The sequence below is a fragment of the Prunus persica genome, chromosome G1, assembly GCF_000346465.2.
Source record: "Prunus persica cultivar Lovell chromosome G1, Prunus_persica_NCBIv2, whole genome shotgun sequence".
NCBI lineage: Eukaryota > Viridiplantae > Streptophyta > Magnoliopsida > Rosales > Rosaceae > Prunus > Prunus persica.
In genome coordinates, this window is record NC_034009.1 from 30,205,758 (window position 1) to 30,225,313 (window position 19,556).

Consider the following 19,556-nt stretch of genomic DNA (forward strand, 5'->3'; position numbering starts at 1 on the left):
TCTCATCCCCATCATGGCCGGTATTTTCTTGGAGGTGCTTCATCTCGGCCCGACGAGATTCTCAAGCTCTGGACCTCCCTCCACTTCGACCTCGTCCAAATCCTCTGCTCCTCCTTCCTCATCATCTTCATCGCCACCGTCTACTTCATGTCCAAGCCCCGCACCGTCTTCCTCGTCGACTACGCCTGCTTCAAGCCCCCCGTCACCTGCCGCGTTCCCTTCTCCACCTTCATGGAGCACTCCCGCCTCATCCTCAGCAACAACCCCAAATCCGTCGAGTTCCAGATGCGGATTCTCGAGCGCTCCGGCCTCGGCGAGGAGACTTGCCTCCCTCCCGCCATTCACTACATCCCTCCTAACCCCACCATGGAGGCAGCCAGGGGCGAGGCCGAGCTCCTCCTCTTTTCGGCCATGGACGCTCCCCTCTCCCCAAGACGGGCCTCAAGCCCACAGACATCGATATTTTGATCGTCAACTGCAGCCTCTTCTCCCCCACCCCTTCACTGTCAGCCATGGTCATCAACAAGTACAAGCTCAGGAGCAACATCAGGAGCTTCAACCTCTCCGGCATGGGCTGCAGCGCCGGCGTTATCTCAATCGATTTGGCGCGTGACCTTCTCCAAGTGCATCCCAATTCGAACGCGGTGGTGGTTAGCACCGAGATCATAACACCTAATTATTACCAAGGCAACGAGCGGGCTATGCTTCTGCCCAACTGTCTCTTCCGGATGGGTGGGGCCGCCTTGCTTTTATCAAACCGGAGATCCGAGCGCCGACGTGCCAAATATCGATTGGTCCACGTGGTCCGGACCCACATGGGATCCGACGACAAGGCGTATCGGTGCGTGTTCGAGGAAGAGGACAAGGAGGGCAAAGTGGGGATTTCGCTCTCGAAGGATCTGATGGCGATCGCAGGAGAGGCGTTGAAATCGAACATCACGACGATGGGGCCGCTGGTGCTTCCGGCGTCGGAGCAGTTGCTCTTCCTTCTGACGCTGATCGGCAGGAAAATCGTGAACCCGAAATGGAAGCCGTACATTCCGGATTTCAAGCAGGCGTTCGAGCACTTCTGCATCCACGCGGGAGGGAGGGCGGTGATCGACGAGCTGCAGAAGAACCTGCAGCTGTCGGCGGAGCACTGCGAGGCGTCGAGGATGACGCTGCATAGGTTCGGCAATACGTCGTCGTCTTCACTGTGGTACGAGTTGGGGTACATTGAGGCGAAGGGGAGGATGAGGAAAGGTGATAGGGTTTGGCAGATAGCGTTCGGAAGTGGGTTTAAGTGCAACAGTGCGGTTTGGAAGTGTAATCGTAACATCGAAACGCCATCGGAGGGGCCTTGGGCTGATTGCATCGATAGGTATCCGGTTCATATTCCTGAAGTTGTGAAGCTCTAAGAAAATCATCAAAACCCACAAACATCAAAATTAAACCACAAACAAAGCTTGCATTAAGGCATGCCCTGATTGGTGATTGGTGATTGGTGATTGGTGGTGGGTTTTCTTCTTTGATTCAGTTCAGTATCCATATCCATCACTTTTGTTTCGTTTTTATTATTATTTGTCTTTCAACTTTCTTGTCCCTATGAATTTGCATAGAAGCTAAAATATGCTTTTGATGTATTATGCATTCCATATGTAAGGAAAACACAATCGAACTTATTATAGTTGGAGCTTAAAATAAGAAAAGAGAAGAAGAAAGAAAATCAGTAGCTTAGCTAGGTCTTTATATATATATATATATATAGGAGGTAAGGTAACTTAATTATACTGGTGTTGAAATAAATGAACATAGTTGTTGTGTTTGATTGATTATTCGCAAAAAGAAAGAAGAAGAAGAACATATGGTCATATGCAATGCAAGGCGCCTCCCAATATGATATTTTGTTTCTTTAAATATTAGTCCTTTGTGGCTTTGTGGCTTTGTGTCTTTGTGTTGTGTAAGTGCAGCAACAGCAGGATGGTTTGCTTTTTAACTTTTGATGGCCTTTGAAAATTCGATTTTGGTTTTTCCAGTTGTTGTGACTTGTGAGTTTGTGCATTGACCAGTTGTGCCTACTACTTGTTTGGTATTTTGTTAATTGAATGAAGGGGTATCCTATCGTATCGGTGGCATGATATATATGAGTCATTTAAAAGCGAACCGAATTTAGGGTTGGATGTCAAATTATAAACTCTGTCTTGTCTTCCGATGACAATATCAATTGCGATCGATAACCACCTCTCATGTTGATAATTGATGCAAGCTCTCTCTCTCTCTCTCTCTCTCTCTCTCTCTCTCTAAATGAATGCCTTGAGCAGATGATGGAAGAGAGAAAAAAATTTACGAATTGAAGGTTTTCCTCGTTAATTAAAAAAGAATAAAATCAATATTGTCATCGTCTACAAGAGCTACGTACCACAACTCATTACAATAAATATCGTATATATATAGGTTTCGTGTTAAATTATAAATCTTGCATATGTAGGTACATTTTTATCATATATATAGTTCCAATCCAATTACATCTAACATCATGTTGATCGCTCTTACACAAAATAAGATCAAAATATATTATCATATATATATATATATATAAGTAGTAGTATAATAGAAAAAACAAAAAACTCAGATAGAAAACAAGTGAAGAAACCCTAGGGGTGGCGGCTACCCCCCACCCTTCTGCTCCTCCCTCCCTCCCTCCTTGCCCATGCTTTCCTCTTGCTCTTTTTGTTTTTGCTTTTTATTTTTTGTAGACTTGGTTCTGGCTAGCTATGATCTCGTTGTTTTTCATAGAAAAGTGTGTGGCAGAGGGTGGAGGAGAGTTAGAACGAGAAGCTTCAGATCTAGAGGTTTATTCTCTGTCTGTTGAATTTTCGGTATTCTTTCGTGCCTCGACAAATCATGATGCGCTCTTCTCTCCTCTTGGCAGATTTGGTTGTTTTTGCTATGGTTCTAGATGGCTTTGGTTGTGCATCATTTGTAGTGCAAAGTGTTGTTTCTTAGATTTGGTGTAGTTTGTTATTAAAGTCCATAAACTCTATGAGTTGTGTGGTTTTTTTCTTGTAATTCCCATAAATTTTGTTGAATTTTCTAAGTGGTCTAGTTTCTCTAGGAGAGTTATGCCGGTTAGCGACCAGGTTTTGTCATTGATGTAACTGACTTGATTTAGGACAAGGTTTAGACGGTATATAGGGGTTTTTAGACAAGTTCTTTGTGATTTATTCTCTTTATATCATTTTAGCTTTAAAGCTGACTCTAGTCATTAGGAAAGTTTTACCCATGTTCATTGTATTGCTAATCAAGATGACTTTCTATGTACTTTTTCAATTGATCTAATAAAATACTATCGTTTGTGATATGCAACTCACCAGTTCTACATTTAGCATATTTAATCTACTTATGCATGTTCTTATATGTGAATGGGGTTCATCTATGTGAGAGATGGATGCAATAGAAATATTTTGTTCAAGACGTAGTCTTAATTGAGGTCTTCTCCAATAGTCCTAAATCCAAATTTTCTCCCATTCAAAAAGTAACTATTTGAGTTTTGTCCGGACTCAAATCATTTTTTCACCTAATCTTTCAGACTAAAATTTTAAATCCGCAACTTCATTAAATTGTTTAAGAATAATTTAAGTCTAATTTTTTTAAATGGATAACTTTTCTTCATTTAATCTTTTTAAATAACTTCATATTTAATTTTGTGAACAATTTGACATAAAAAATTTGAAACTCCACAAATATGATTTTTGGTAGATTATTTGAGAAATGAGTGGGTATTTATGGAGTTTGGAGGGAGTTTTGGGGTTGAATATGATTTAGATTAATTTAGAATATTATTTTGACCGTTTGATTTAAATTTCAACCGATGGATAAATTTAATCTAGATCGTTGATTTGGGTTACTATTGGAATATAAAATAAAGAGATGTTTGAACTGTTGCCGTTGGATTCCAATGGCAACGTAACTAGCGCTTGCCATGTGGAGAGACAAAATATGCATGACCAGTAGTGTGGGTCCCAGTCGCCCCTCCTTACACGTGGACTGCGTTAGTCTTGAGTGGGCTTCACCAAAAAATTTTCAGTTTAGACAATAGTTGGATTAGTATTTGACTCCAAGTTTGAATTTTCCTAAATTTTAATCCTTTATTTTTCTTGGGTTGGGAGATAAATTAGGCTAAAATTTAGGATATTTTGAATTCGGCTTCATGAGTTGGAGATGACCTTACGAAATTGTCCTTCCTTGAAGACAATTGTTCCTACCATTTTGTTCAATCAATGTATACAAAGATGCCAAAGTAACAAGGTTTTGTGGACCACCAAATAAAAAGGGATATAGCTCTCGTTAATTAATTTTGTTGCAGTGGTGTCCAAAATGCAGATAAAGAGGAGGTCCTGGAGTTAAAGCTATACAATTGAAACAGTTCATCAAACCTACTACTTGGTGAACGAATTCATGATTACATTACAGGTGGAGAGAGAGAGAGAGAGAGAGAGAGAGAGAGCGAGCGATGAAGAAAATAAATATGAATCTGATATTATATACTGTTTACTTTTTACAGGGGACATTTATTGTTTCACCCACACACACAGAGCATCAAATGAGCGAAGAATTCACGCTGACAGACGGACAGGCTTATTGTGTACAAGTACAACTACAGTCTACTATACAAGCGAGAAGAGAAGAGTCTCAGAAAACTTTGTCAGAACATAAACAAATAAATAATTAAATAATATCAAGGGAAGAGAAGAGGCAGGGCATGTTGCTTCCCGCCGCAGCTATCAGCATCTGCCCTGCAAAGCAAGCACGATATAAAGACGGGGGGCATGGCAATGGCATTTATGTGGAATCCGGATCCAGCTGAGCTGTACTGTTGCCCACCTTACTGGGCCGGTGGCCTAAATAACTATATTCATTAATAATTCCTTTCCCAGGTCAAGTACTTGCTTGCCCTTTAAATATTCAGACATGGCACCCAAAATCCAATGTTGTTGGGCCTATCCTATTGGCCCCTACCAATATATATGTACCACGGTCAAAAGTCAAATCCATATCACGTTTTGTTAGTAATTATTTTTTTATTTTTTTGAAAGATATGCCTGCTAGCATTCCTTTTACGTTATATTCAAATCACAATCTTCGAATTAAATTGTGTTGAGCTCTCTAAATATATATATCATAGTGAAATTAAGAAATAGTTCAAGACAACAAATAAGGTCTAACCCAATACAAAATGATTTGATTTACATCTTAGTAGTTTCATATTCGAAATCCCATAACATCATGGTGATGTGTTTGTGAAAAACCATCCTCCCATGCATTTATAGACATACTAACTATAATTATAAATGTAAATTGTTTAGTCTTGGTTAGGTTGGTGAAGTAGAGCACATCATCGCCAGTTCATCACCTTCACCAATAACCTATTTCCCTCTCATACATGTTTCTTTTCTTTCGCCCTACTTCTTTCCTCCTACATTGAAGATAATATTTCCTTTTATACCTCACAATTTTAATTTCAATCCAAAATTTTCCCCAATTTATTAAATCCTAACGGCACAATATACCCCATTTAGTTAAGTTAGAGAAAGAAGATTGAAGGTGCTTCTTAAAAAAATAAAAATAAAAATTATACTTAACAAAAAATAATAGAATATTTATAAATTATAAGATTTGACAAATTCAGTAACCAAACTATATATTTTTTTTTTGAGTGATGAAATTGAATTTTCGCTTAAAACATTGTAAATAATCTTAGGTACTAGGCCTGCACAATTGATCGGGCTGGTCCAAATGGCATTTGATCCGAAATAATTTTGTTGGGTTGATGCAGGCACACATCAAACGGATCACATTTCACTACCACCCGACAAATTTGACACCGAAAACGTAATGGGAAATGAGAACACCCAATAAAAACAGAAGCAAAAGCGTCAGTCAAGCTCAAGACATTGTATTTGAACCTGGTTTGCAATTTCGTCCTTATTCTTTCCCAACAACCAACAATCCAATCCAACAACCCCCCACCGCATTTATATATTTGTCCTCTTTTTCTTCTCCGTTGCTACTATCTCTGGAGTCCCTAAAGTAATAGCGAGAGAGATGGGATTGAAGAAAGCGACGACGTTGTTGGAGGAAGTGATAGAGAAAGCAGGAGGTTGTGCTGTGATGGACGGAGGGTTCGCTACCCAGCTGGAGAGACACGGCGCTGCCATCAACGACCCTCTCTGGAGCGCCGTCTGCCTCATCAAAGACCCCGACCTCATCAAGCGGGTCTGTTTCTCTCTCTCTCTCTCTCCCTCCCTCATTGCCCATTTCCTGATTTGTTATTATTGTATCTATACAATAAATATACTTACTTTGGTTGGCTTCGTTCTGATGAATGTTGGGTTTTGGTTCAATTGCTTCATCAGGTCCACTTGGAATACTTGGAAGCCGGCGCAGATATTCTGGTCACTTCATCTTACCAGGTATAATTCTTTATTTTCCTCTGTTCTTTCTTTTTGGTTCTGCACATTTACCATATGATAAAGAATGCATATAATATCAGCAGCAAATGTACAAAAAGATTCTTGCTTTCACATAAAAAATACGATCGATTAGGTGGGCCAAAGATGCGCCTGTGTTTGCAGGATTTTTATATTCATTAAACCCACATTGCCTTTCATTTGCTTTGATAGGCCACAATTCCTGGATTTTTGTCCAGAGGACTGTCCATTGAAGAAGGGGAGTTGTTGCTGAAGAAAAGTGTGAAATTGGCTGTTGAAGCTCGCAACAGTTTCTGGGATGCTCTCAAAGTGACACCTGAGCATCAGTATAACAGGGCTTTGGTTGCTGCCTCTATTGGAAGCTATGGAGCCTATCTTGCTGATGGCTCAGAATATAGGTACCCCAAGTTTCAGATTGCAATCATGGCTAACAAATATATTTTATGTACTTTGTTCAATTATATAATTTGGATGTGTTAATGTTTTCAGTGGATGCTATGGACCCCAAGTGAATGTTGATAAGCTCAAGGATTTCCACCGACGCAGATTGCAAGTTCTTGTGGAAGCAGGTCCTGATTTACTTGCATTTGAGACCATCCCTAATAAGCTTGAAGCTCAGGTTTGTGCTTCTACCAATCTTGCTTTGCAGAGTTTCGTGGAGTTTCAGAACTTGATGGTATCTAACTTGATTTTTGTAAACATTTGCAGGCCTGCGTTGAGTTGCTTGAAGAAGAAAACATTCAAATACCATCTTGGATATGTTTCACCTCTGTAGATGGTGAAAACGCCCCATCCCGAGAGAGCTTCAAGGAATGCCTTGACATAATAAATAAGAGTAACAAAATACATGCAGTGGGAATAAATTGCGCACCTCCTCATTTGATTCAGTCTCTCATCTGCAAATTTAAAGAGGTAACTTCTAAACTAGAAAACTATTCAACCCCAAAAGAAATATTAAAAGAAAAGGTGAAAGTGATCTAACACATATGCTATTTCTCCAGTTAACCAATAAAGCAATTGTTGTGTACCCTAATAGTGGTGAGATATGGGATGGCAAAGCTAAAAGATGGCTGGTGAGTTCAACTAGTTTTAGAACCTCTGTGTGTCTTCTCTCTTTCTCATACACTGAATCCACACAAACACAAAATATGATGCATGATCAACTAATGAATTTTGGATTGTGTTAAATGAACAGCCTGCCAAGAGTTTTGATGACAACAATTTTGAATGCTTTGCAACAAGCTGGCGTGACGCAGGAGCTAAACTCATCGGAGGCTGTTGTCGGACAACACCTTCCACCGTTCAAGTCATTTCTAAGGCTTTAAAAGGAAATTCGTGCTGATCAAGTAACAGTGACGGCTATATTTAGGAATTTTTAGGTTAACCGAGATTGATTTGGTTACATAAATTCTTTTGGTTTGGTGTTAGAAGCCATTGGTTTAAGAAATTGCCTTCTGTTGGCAAATGAAAATTGTTACACGAAAATTTTCTTTTGAAAGAAATGCAGAGTTTGTTATTGATCGTGTCTCAGAGTTTTATATTATCCACCTGAGAATAGTAAATATTGCTAGCACTTTGATATAACGGTATAAAATGACTAACTTTGGTTATTCTGTTCCACTTTATATTGAGTTGTATGTTAACTACAATTATCAAAGTGAAAATCAGACGGGGAAAAAAAATCAATTTGCGGATAAATTATGGAACATGTTGCTCAAAGCCTCATCACTTAGGCACAATATAATTGATCAAAGTTAAAAAAAATTTACAAGGTTTAACATTGATTCATTTCTGTGACCTTAAGAGTTCTTTTTACTCTATAAGCAGGACTAGAACCGAGATATGCAAACCAGTCCCCCGACCATTCAATATTTGATGATAATTAACGCCGTGAACCACGCTTATCATAAGGTCCCCAACCACTGCTGTAGCCATTGCCATATGAACCACGTGAATATCTCATACCAGGACTTCCATTCATCATTCCATAACCTCCACCACCTATACAGATAAGAAAGGCGTCAAAACAACTTGCCTTCTAGAGATCAAGTTAAAAATCCCAGAGTATGAGATCCATGAGCACTAAAGTTGTGTGTGTGCGTATGCGCGCACGCGAGACATAAAGAGAGAGAAGGATCACCTCGTTCTCGTGCCCTCCTGTCTGCATTTAGCTGCTCTGCTCTTAGCTTCTCTATTTCACGAGCCATGGAAACAAGGTTATTTTCCATTGCTTGCTTTTGTTCCACTTGTTCTTCACTGGCTTTCCTTTCATATTCATAAGCTCTCCTAAAAAAAAGTGTTGCAAAGTCAATCCACATATGCATACAAATAAAGCAGTTGCTAACGTATCTGAAAATTCATCAAGTATCGTCCTAATATGTGTCATCCATCTCCTTAAAAGGCAAAAGAAGAGCAAGATATTATTACGCCGGAAAACTAATTAAAAGTTCACTGTAAAAAACCTGGTCTCAACAAGCTCGTTTCGCATCCCATCAATATCAGCCCTCATGGGAATTAGCTGCTGATTCTCAGCTTGCAATCGAGTTATCTCCTGTGTCAGACCTTGGACTTGGGAAGACAACTCTTGCCGCAAAGCACTTAATTTCTGCACTTCAGCTCTTAACTGCATAACCTCTGCCTTTATAGGCTCAGTAGCACGGAGATCAGCTTCTAGCTTCAATCCTTTCTCAATTAGCTCCCTAGACTGTGCCTCTTTGTCAGCCCGGAGTTTAGGTAAGACCTGCCCCAATCTATGAATCTCATCTTTCGCATCTGTCAATTCCCTTTGAAGAAGGGTATTATCGTCAATTACAAGCCGGTTCTCAGCAACGATTCGCTGCATTTCTCTGTGTTTCATTGCAAATTCTTCTTCCAAAGCTGCAGGGTGTACACTCAAGTGTCCCAGTCCTCGGTTCATGAGAGGTCGAGGATCATCATGGTAACCTCGATAACCATCAGCATGGCGAGACATACGATTTCTCCCGGACATTACAGAGATCCTGCAGTAGTGATACCATCATCACACTATTTTGGTACGACCAAGCGAGACATAAATTAAGAAAGAAAAAATATCATCCTTCGTCAAACTGTTCAAGGAACAGAGCTGCCCAAACAAAACAATGAAGGGAAATATACGAAACATCTTGCATCTCTGTGGATTCCATGCTTCCTCGATTGCTTCAAGAAGACCATTTGAGATGCACGGAATCTTACAATATCTTCCTTTTTCATCAGATCAGGGATCAAGACTTTAATAGTTAACAACTCTCAAACATGTGAACTAAATGTGTTCCCAAAATTTTGTAATTAAAAGTACTCAACTAAATGACCTCAAATTATGAATTCCAATCTTGTTCTATCTGTAAACGAAATCAAATTATGAAGCCCCATCTCTTTCTTTCTAAAAGAAACACAAACCACAGATGCCAATCTCAATTTGTATCTTCAAAGTAGCCTAAGCACTAATCTAAACATAAAGGAAGAGAATATTATTTAATCATCTCTATTGTTTCTTTAACTTTGTTATATTAGGAGCATAGTCATCCGAATTGATCTTGCAAGTTGCAACCAACATCGACGAAATAGTCAAAGCCAACTAAGGCTAACAAAATCTATTAATGAAGTTAAATCTAGAACACAAAAAAGAACTAGATAACCTGGTGGAAAATAAGAGCAAAATGATAAAAGAAAACCATCCGATTTTGCTGGATGCTACCTGAAAAGTTTTATGACTAATCAACTGAGTCAAATCTATGGAAACCTGTGGAACCACCTTCATGACTAAAGATGAAAACCATAAAGCCCTCTCAAGTTCTCAAACAACCCATCCTCTTCCGGGCAAACAAACAAATACGAAATTGATGTGGTACCAAAAAACTGTAACGGAAGTTCTTCTTCATCCTATATTTGCCTATTCACGCTGCACAATAACTCACTACGCCTTATATTGCATCATGGGGTTCGATGTTTGATATTTTGGATTAACATCAACTACACGGCTGCATTCAAATCTCTTAAAAGTAGAAAACTTTGATCTTACAATAAATTATTGGCAAGCTGGAAACATGCTTTGCTTATTTGCACTTTGCAATTCCATAATCAAATTGATTAATTACAGAAAATTAAATAAAAACAATATAATTTTCATGTTAAAGTTTGAATAAGTGCGTTCAGCCCTGCTCATAATTTCAAGCAAAAATAAGTAAATGTCAACGATAACATATATATGCAGGTGAAGCAAGTTGTAAGCTTCCACCAAATAATCGGAGCAAGTAAAAACTTACCCAAAGAAGGAGCCTTTAGACTGCGCGCCAGTCTCTGATCTTCGACGGGAACAGTGCTTGCCTCAGCAGCTCAGCAGAATAGCCAACCCTACAGCCGATCGGATTTCTTATTGACGAAATTACCCTTGTTGCCGCTTCAGGCTAACGTTCTCAGGTTTCACTCGTTGTGGGCCTTCTGGCCCAACCAAAGAAACTAAAAATTGTAATGGGCCAAGGCCCAGTGCATGATTTGTTCACGGGCTCCAATAATCGCTATGGGCCGTAGAGTGAGATTACCATTCTTTTTTTTATTTTTTTATTTCTCGTCTGGTATATTTATTAATCTTTCGGTTTTTACTTCTTTAATTTCATTATCTTACTTATCATTGTTGCATTTCTTACATAATCATAATTGTCACATTCCGCTACCACATGCTTTTTTTTTTTCTTTCTCTTTTTACAGCATCAACTACGAACTCATCAATCAATTGGTGCATTGTCGCATCGATCATATCATATATTAGTTTTTCTTAAGTTAATGCAACAATTTTCAGAAAATTCTTTAAAACGCAACTCTTTTCTCAAATATTTTATTTTTTGTAACATTGTTATGTAATATCTGCCCATATCATACGGGAAAAGTAGAAAGAAGAAACGTCGGTAAAGTTGTTAATTCTGAAAAACTTATCATAATTACCAAACCTTATCCCATATATACATGTTGTGTAGTAGTGGACAAATATACATAAGTGAGTGAGATTCTAAAATTATTTTAGAGAGAGACGGAGAGAGAGGGATGGGGCTACAGGCCCTACAGATAGATAGCTACAGAAATAAAAATCCTTATCAACCTAACCAAGGAATAATATGTCGATATTTCTTGAAGAAAATTCCGCTGTCATGACTCTTTGCGGTAATCTTGTGCTTGGGTTTCATTGTCACAGATGAGATGAGATGAGATCTCCACATCAGCTTTATCCATACATATATATATATATATGTTTTTCTTTCTTTCTAGCTAGCTAGCTACGAGCCTACGAGATGTTCAAGTCTAAACCAATTATAATAAAAAGACCTCTATTTTCTTCCATATAATTTTGTTAGTGCATCTTATTAATTCAAACGGTCTCTTTCTATTATAATATTCAAGAGTGACTTCTGGGTCATGACTATTTATCCATCTTGATTTCTTAGATGTGGAACAAGAGAGAGAAAATTAGATACAGCAAGACAAATGAGAGAAATGGCACAGAATGTCAAGTTATATATATCATATGTATACGATAGAAGATGATCTTTACGTTATGTGGAAAGATATGATTGGGGGCACGTGATCCTGTGGGGACCGCAGTGCATGGAGTCAAGGTAAGAGTCCGGAAGTTTAAACAAGTAAATATTAGTGATGGAGAAAATGGGGCAGGGGACGGAGGCAATCCAACAAAAGCATATCTTTCATATTAGAAAGTGAGAGATGGAATCAACAGGACTTCTCATCCATTACCCCCCTTGGCTGGGCCCCATGTGCACTAAGAAACGAGAAATCCATCGATGGGGAAAAGTAGCCAATCAGAAGCCAAGGATTTGGATCAACTTTTTAAGCTCGCCCAATTAGAAAATAGATAAGGCATTGGTGTGGGCCCAAAAGTACAATCCTCTCTCTCTCTCTCTCTCTCTCTCTCTCTCTCCCAAAAGTGCAAATCCAAGAGCTGTCTTCGCTGTTATATGGCCTGTAAAAGCGCAGGATGTGGGACACTCACCACTTCCTCTAGCGCTTTACCTAAATAAAGAGCACAATTCAACAAACAGTTGCTGTGCGCTCTTTGGATTTGATCTATCTTTCTCTTCTTTGATTTTACTTCACTCTTTCAACTTTTCAAAACTTTGTTGTGATTTGATTTTCCTCGATGAGCTCCAACAAGAAAGTGGCAAACGCTGTCGGTGCCAAAACGGCAAGAGCGTGCGACAGCTGCATAAGAAAGAGAGCTCGCTGGTACTGTGCTGCCGACGATGCTTTTCTCTGCCAAGCCTGTGACTCCTCCGTACACTCCGCCAACCAGTTAGCTCGCAGACACGAAAGGGTTCTCTTGAAAACGGCGTCGTCGGTCAAACCCACCGATAAGGATGATCAAGTTTCTGTTTCGGACAACCCAGCAGCACCGTCGTGGCACGGTGGCTTCACGAGGAAGGCCCGGACTCCGAGGCAGGGGAAGCACAAATCCCAAGAAGGTGCCCGAAACCGGTTTCCTCAGGTGCCGGAAGTTGGGGCAGACGATAGCAACTCATATGACGAGGAAAACGAAGAAGATCAGCAGCAGCTTCTTTATAGGGTTCCCGTATTCGATCCCTTTGTTGCGGAGATGTGTACTGCTACCACTTCTGCTAATTCCAATGAAGAAGCAGTTGCTAATACTTGTGATGTTTCTAAAGTGAGCTCATCATCACCTAATTATAATCATAACGGTCGTGATGGGTTCCTGCTTCCCAGTGACATGGATCTTGCTGAGTTCGCGGCAGACGTGGATAGTATGTTGGGCAGGGGGCTCGAAGATGACGAGTGTTTTGGGATGGAAGGATTGGGGTTAATGGATTCTAAAGAAAATGAATCGAATTGTAGAGTAAAGCTTGAAGACGAGGAGGAGGAGGAAGAGGAGGAGGGGGGCACGGGAGGTGTCAATTTTATGGGGTGTGAATTAGGTGAGACGCCGGAGATTGATATGATGAGAGAGCCGTTTGTGTTGAACTTTGAAGACTATGATGACTCGCCGCAGTCGTGCGGCGAACAGGATGACAAACTGGGAGTGGGAATGATGGATACTACTTACAGTGGAGATCATCAACAACATGAGGAGGTGCATACGGGTGCAAGTAAAAGCGGCAAGAAGAAGGAGATATTTTTGAGGCTGGACTACGAGGCAGTGATTACAGCCTGGGATGGCTCTCCTTGGACCTCCGGTGGTCGCCCGGATTTCAGCTCCGAATGCTTGCCTGACTGCATGGTATCTACTTCCTGCCCTAATCTTTAAATAAAAATTATGGAAATGCCAATCATGTTGATATAATTAACCATGTGAGGGTAATCTTAGCTAGTTAATTAGGCCCAATTCATTCTCGTTTATAGCAGTTCAACATAGAATTAATTATGTGCAGGGTGTATGTGGAACTGAACTTCATTACCCGTACGGAGATCTGAACGGGCTAGGGGTGCACCCGGCAATGGCGGACGGAGGGAGAGAGGCGAGGGTGTCAAGGTACAGAGAAAAGAGGAGGACGAGGCTGTTCTCCAAGAAAATAAGGTACGAAGTGCGGAAGCTGAATGCTGAGAAGAGGCCAAGAATGAAAGGGAGGTTTGTGAAGAGAGCATCCTTTGCAGGATCTGCTTTTCCTGTGCTTACCAAATGATATCCTTAAGTTATGAGTAGCAAGAATGAAAGGGAGGTTTACTTACACGCAGTAAGTGAAGTAATTGAGTTTGTGTGTATAATTGTATATATGCACATCTATTAATAAACATACTCATCCAAAGCTTAAAGGCTAGCTCGTGGTCTACATATTTTAAATGTAGCCTCCGCTTGTTTCGTTGTAATTATCAAATTTTGTACCTCCTTTTTTTGTTCAACTCAGAAACTAGGGTTGAGTTAAGTCAGGCTGATATGTACAATTAACTCTTCTCATTGCGGTACAATTTTGTTTTGAATTTATTGTAAAAAGTTTTTTTTAAAACATTTTAAAAAGCTATATCAAATTATCACATGGACATGAAACGACAAAAATTAAATGTTAAATTGCTTCAATAAATTAGTCAAATCCTACATGAATTTAAAGACTAGAAAAGATATGTCAAAAATAACATATACAAAAGTTTAATGTCAAATATTATTTTAAGATTTTTTAGTCATGAACCCCATTATCATTTACTCTTTTTTAAAATTTTATGCATCATATGAGGCCCATCTACTTTTAAAAATGAGTAATGCTATTTAGACACACAACATTGACCACTTTAACTGACCACCTTATGTGGCAACTGATTGTCATGTCATGTCAATTAATGAATGTTGCCATGAGGCCACTCATTAGGAATGCTAGGGTTTTTTAATTTGTTTTTTAATTGACATGACGACATTCATTAATTGACATGGCATGACACATCAGTTGCCACATAAGGTGGTCAGTTAAGGTGGTCAATGTTGTGTGTATAAATAGCATTACTCTTTAAAAATATAATAAAATAATTTGATATTTGGCATTTCAGATGGAATTGATTTTTTTTCTAAAATGTCAAATTACTATATAAACAATCAAATTCAAATTTAATATTTTGCATTCATCTCCTTGGAGATACTTGGCATTCCTAAGACAAAGGACAGAAGCACCCTAGTTTCCTCTTGACACTCAAGCAAGCATCTTCTCCACTAGATCCACAACACCCAAACTCTAAAAAATTCCACAAGATACCTAGCCTCTCTCCATAAATCAACCCATAACCTCTAATAGATTTAGATCCCCTGGCGAGGCAAGCGAGATCTCTACAATTAGACGAGGAAAGGGAAATAAATCCGACCCAAGGGCCGGTTGAAAGGCCCTGACCAACTTAGGAAATCCTCTAGAACCGATGAACAGTTCAGTCAGTTGAGGTTCCATGAGTTGAGAGAGAAAAGGAGTTTCGAAGAGATACCTTTTTTTCATGCTTTTAGCTTCTTTATATTAGTCATATTGATCGTCAAATTAATCTAATTCTATGTAGCAGGCAAAGTACTACAAAGAATATTTGATATCTTTTATATATCTTCCTAATAGAAAAGTCACAAGCCAAAGTAACTTGGAATGATACAAGTATCTCGTGTTGAAATCTCTCATAGAATTGTTTTCAGGGCTTTTCATGAAAAGTGTACTTTTCTTGGTTTGGTGGGTTTACGAGTCAGAAACCCACCAAGACAACAAAGACAACAGTGGTCGAATTTTGTTATTTCGAGTTATTTTTTCCTTTTCTTTTTAAACAAATAAAATTGGACAAGTAGAGTGCTATGCCCAATAATGATATTGTCATTTACCCAACAAAGAAAGGATGTTTATCTTTATCCTATGGACAGATGCTGCATTTGTTGAGATTTTCCAATTCAGGAAATTGTAATAAAGACCATAAAAATTAGATTTAACAAAGAATCTCAGAAACCAAATAATTAAGACAGAAATTAATCAGAGAGCTAGTGATGTTTGAGTGAAAATCTGATACTTCAATCATGACTGTTGAGTACTAGAATTTACATATATGGATCGCCAAAGGCGAAATGTAAGTATTATGTTGTGCTTGCGCATATATGCATAATATTTTACACCGAAAACTCCACCCATATTTTACACGACAGTGATTTTTCTAAGCAAAAAAGCAAAGCCCAAATAACCAACGAAAAAAGAAGAAGCAAGAAACCAATTCGGAGCCGCCAAAACATTTGCTTCTCGCATTGCATGAAGCACACTTGTATGTCCTTCTCCAACCCTACCCTCCACTTGTCACTCCCACAAAACCAACATACACAAAGATTAACCATAATTTATTAATAGCTAATTAAGACGCATTGGAACTAATCCAAGAGTCAGTTCCAACCCAACCTCTCCATCATAATCTCCGCCAGCCCCATTTCCTTCCGGACTCGGGCACAAGTCTTCCGGGTCAGGAAAGTTACAAAATTGAGCCATATGTGACCCGGTTGCAAACTCAGTGAGCGAGCCAGGATGGGTTTTGGTCCTGTTCATGGATCTCTTGAACCTGTTCCGGGTTGTAACTTTGTTACGAGAAGCCCCCGAGTTCGAGTCCCTGAACACGTGGCGTATGTCGCCGGATTTGTTAGGAGGGCTGGGGATAAGGTTTAGCGCATCCGCATCAAGTCCGGCGATGGGCGACCCTGCAAGCACTGCATCAACGGCTGCTTGGCATTGGGCCCAGCTCCCGGACGACATCAAACCAACCGACCCAAATGTCGGATTCACAATCCGTCCACAAGCCTCGTACAAAAGTGACTTGAAAATAGCTGATCAAAAAACACACATAACTTCAGTGGTGGAAATGATACTTTTTGACACAAGGATAGTCTAAATTACTTTAATAGAAAGGGAAATCGAACTTGGGTGCAAGCGGCGGCGTTACTGCCCTAACAAACCGGCCTAACCCACATATGCTGCAGAATAGAATACTTCACTTCTAGAAAATAAACAAATTAAGGTTATTAATTAAAAAAATAAGGTTACCAGGGCGGAGGTGTTGGGAGCCGGCATTGATGAGGTTGAGAAGGCCAGCGCGGCCATAGAATTTGGCAAGAAAAAGAGTGGCGTTGGCTTGAGAATCAGGGGATTTGATCCACTCAATGCTGGGCCTGATTGAGCATTTCTCACTGCACCCTTTGCGAAGCACCCTGCACCCATTGCAGCTCATCCTCATTCTTTCTTCCTTAATTAACCCTACAGTAGACTCTCTATCTATCTCTGTAGAAAGGTAACTGCAGCTTTAAACCGAGGTAGGTGTACGGAAAATACAGAAGGGTGTGTATTTAACAGCAGAGTTGGTGAGGGCATTGTGGGAATTATGGGTTATGCGCAGTGGTTTCTTTTGAGTGTGGGATGGAAAACCAGTGGTTTCCTTTCCTACTGCTTTTATTCCAGTTTAGGTGAAAAAGAGTTCAGGGAAAAGTGGAAAATCATCCGACTGTTTTGTGCTTTCTTCTTTTACCATCACCCTGCATGCAGACTTTTATTACGAACCTGCCATATTCCTAGTATTATTATTTATTTATATATAACAACTGGCTGGTGCGCTTTATTCTCCTCAAAAAATAATAATAATAATAGTCTACTTTATGTTTTCTTTTCTATGCAATATATTATTTTTTATGCTATACTATCTGGCTCGTAAAGGAGAAATAGGGATTGGATTCCAGGATATACATGATTAGCAATATAAGTGAAAATAATTAGACTTTTAAGACTAAATTTATGAAATATAGCACTTACAATAATGTTATTTATTTATTAATTAAAATTTAGTTAAAAATATATAAAAGTTATTTTAGGAGCTCTTTATAAAATTTAAACTCCAATAATACTTTCTAATTTCGTAAATGCTACAACTCTTTTTTGATTGGTCCATTTCTATTATAAATAATAAATAAATAAAAAGTTAACATTAGTTAAAAGTTTAAAATACTTATAAAATAAAGCAGCATTAAATTATAAGGAGACACTATGAGTTCTTTCTCTCTCATCAAATTTAGTAGCTCCTAAAAGTCTCCCTATTTTAGGAGGTGGATAGAGAACATGATTGAAGTTGTATTTTTATAATTCCTCCCTAAAATTTGTTTAAAGAATTAGTTTAAGTAGTTCATAGTGGGTGCTCTTAATCAAGCACGATAAACATTCCTTTTAACCACCTAATTTTATTGTGGTATGGTAGAGCGAACATTCTTTTTCTTTATTTATATTTTTTTGGTACAATATTTTTCCTTCATTATTGGGTTTTTTTTTTTTTTTTTGAAATGAAACGATAAAAAGAAGGAATACAACACAAGAACTTTCTAGGAGGTCACTCATCCTGATACTACTCTCGCCCGAACTCGCTTAATTTTAAAGTTCGAATAGAATCCAGTGCATGTAAGTTGGTATCATCGCATCCCAGCATTATTTTATTATCCCATTGAATACGCACCAGTGTAATTTTGGTGGTAACAGAAGGTTAAAATGTTTGCAGTCAAAGAACAAGACAAGAGTACAGAGGAAAAGTGGAAGGCATGCAAGTTATTGTAAATGTTTTGGGGGAGAAAAAGAAGGAACAAGAGGTAAGTGACACGTGCATTAAAAATGGCACGTGACACGCACGAGCTCCGAATCTGAAAGTTACAGCGTGCGAGCTTACTGGCGCATACGGCATGATTGGTAATTGGTAATCGGGAATTGGGCTACGTAGAAGTAAAGAAGCTCAGATACTCTCCTGGTTGTCAGGAGTCCGTAACCAAAGCAAACAAGTTTGGCGTACGGATGCCCAGTTTTGTTTCCCGGGCTGGTTACTGTGGGCGGCCCAATGTTTGGGCCAATGGTTTTTTTTTTTATAATTTTTTTTATGAGATAGGAGGGAACAAGACCCTAAAAAGAAAAACAACTAACTAATATAAATCAAGCGAGGCCTATGATTTCATTTTGAGCATTCATGCATATCTTGTACTATCTTGGACTTATTTCTCTGTCACCACCATTATTGCTTCCATCATTTTACTGATTACCTACCGAATAATGCTTCTCTCCTTACCAATAAGAATGAATTCCTTCTCACCTATTGATGTGGCAGAGTCACAATTTAACATGTGTCTCTCTTGTTAAGAATAATTAAAATGAAAATAAATGCACCTTTGAGAATTTTAAGAAAAAAAAAAAGTTATTTCGTGATTAAACCACATGAGTAGGTAAGGATTAATTCCTCCTTATGGGCAAAGAAGGAAGCATAATCCTTATCTACCTAAATTATTCAAATGAATCAATTTATGTCCTCTTCAAAGTTACGTAAAAATTTCTTGTTTTACTACAAGTGTACATAATTAATGTCCTAATTTTACATTGATGACGTGGGTGCAGTTTTTTTGGTAAATCTAAGCACGCGACAAAATATAAATATGGGCTGAGTTCATAAGTCCTATGCGAATCCAGCATTTAAGCCCGTACAGTTTATGAGCTGTTTACGAGATTGGGCTCTTTTCATTTCATTTATAGGACGCTCTCCTCCTAGCCTGGCGACGCTTTAACTTTAGCCCAACATCAGTTCAGACCCAGCCCAACAGCAGAA

The 19,556-nt window shown here is 39.0% G+C and overlaps 5 protein-coding genes across 5 annotated transcripts; 3 read left to right on the plus strand and 2 right to left on the minus strand.

Moving 5' to 3' along the window:
* Window positions 8-1,929, plus strand: LOC18792826 (3-ketoacyl-CoA synthase 6). Its single transcript, XM_020567180.1, is given in 3 exon segments — window positions 8-44; window positions 47-417; window positions 420-1,929. Coding segments are annotated over 3 exon segments (1,380 nt in total). The 5' UTR covers window positions 8-13; the 3' UTR covers window positions 1,398-1,929.
* Window positions 5,931-7,991, plus strand: LOC18789427 (homocysteine S-methyltransferase 1). Its single transcript, XM_007222564.2, has 7 exons — window positions 5,931-6,255; window positions 6,396-6,452; window positions 6,663-6,868; window positions 6,960-7,089; window positions 7,179-7,382; window positions 7,472-7,543; window positions 7,666-7,991. The coding sequence occupies exons 1-7, from the start codon at window positions 6,085-6,087 to the stop codon at window positions 7,810-7,812; spliced, it is 987 nt and encodes a 328-aa protein (XP_007222626.1). The 5' UTR covers window positions 5,931-6,084; the 3' UTR covers window positions 7,813-7,991.
* On the minus strand, window positions 8,181-10,868 carry LOC18789115 (protein FLX-like 3). Its single transcript, XM_007223647.2, has 4 exons — window positions 10,754-10,868; window positions 8,933-9,469; window positions 8,611-8,756; window positions 8,181-8,471 (listed from the first exon to the last, which is right to left on the minus strand). Exons 2-4 carry the CDS (start codon window positions 9,457-9,459, stop codon window positions 8,353-8,355), a joined length of 792 nt encoding a protein of 263 aa, XP_007223709.1. The 5' UTR covers window positions 9,460-9,469; window positions 10,754-10,868; the 3' UTR covers window positions 8,181-8,352.
* LOC18790128 (zinc finger protein CONSTANS-LIKE 6) lies at window positions 12,454-14,428 on the plus strand. Its single transcript, XM_007222071.2, has 2 exons — window positions 12,454-13,728; window positions 13,880-14,428. The coding sequence occupies exons 1-2, from the start codon at window positions 12,637-12,639 to the stop codon at window positions 14,129-14,131; spliced, it is 1,344 nt and encodes a 447-aa protein (XP_007222133.1). The 5' UTR covers window positions 12,454-12,636; the 3' UTR covers window positions 14,132-14,428.
* On the minus strand, window positions 15,919-17,242 carry LOC18788644 (LOB domain-containing protein 40). Its single transcript, XM_007223334.2, has 2 exons — window positions 16,979-17,242; window positions 15,919-16,761 (listed from the first exon to the last, which is right to left on the minus strand). The coding sequence occupies exons 1-2, from the start codon at window positions 17,166-17,168 to the stop codon at window positions 16,295-16,297; spliced, it is 657 nt and encodes a 218-aa protein (XP_007223396.1). The 5' UTR covers window positions 17,169-17,242; the 3' UTR covers window positions 15,919-16,294.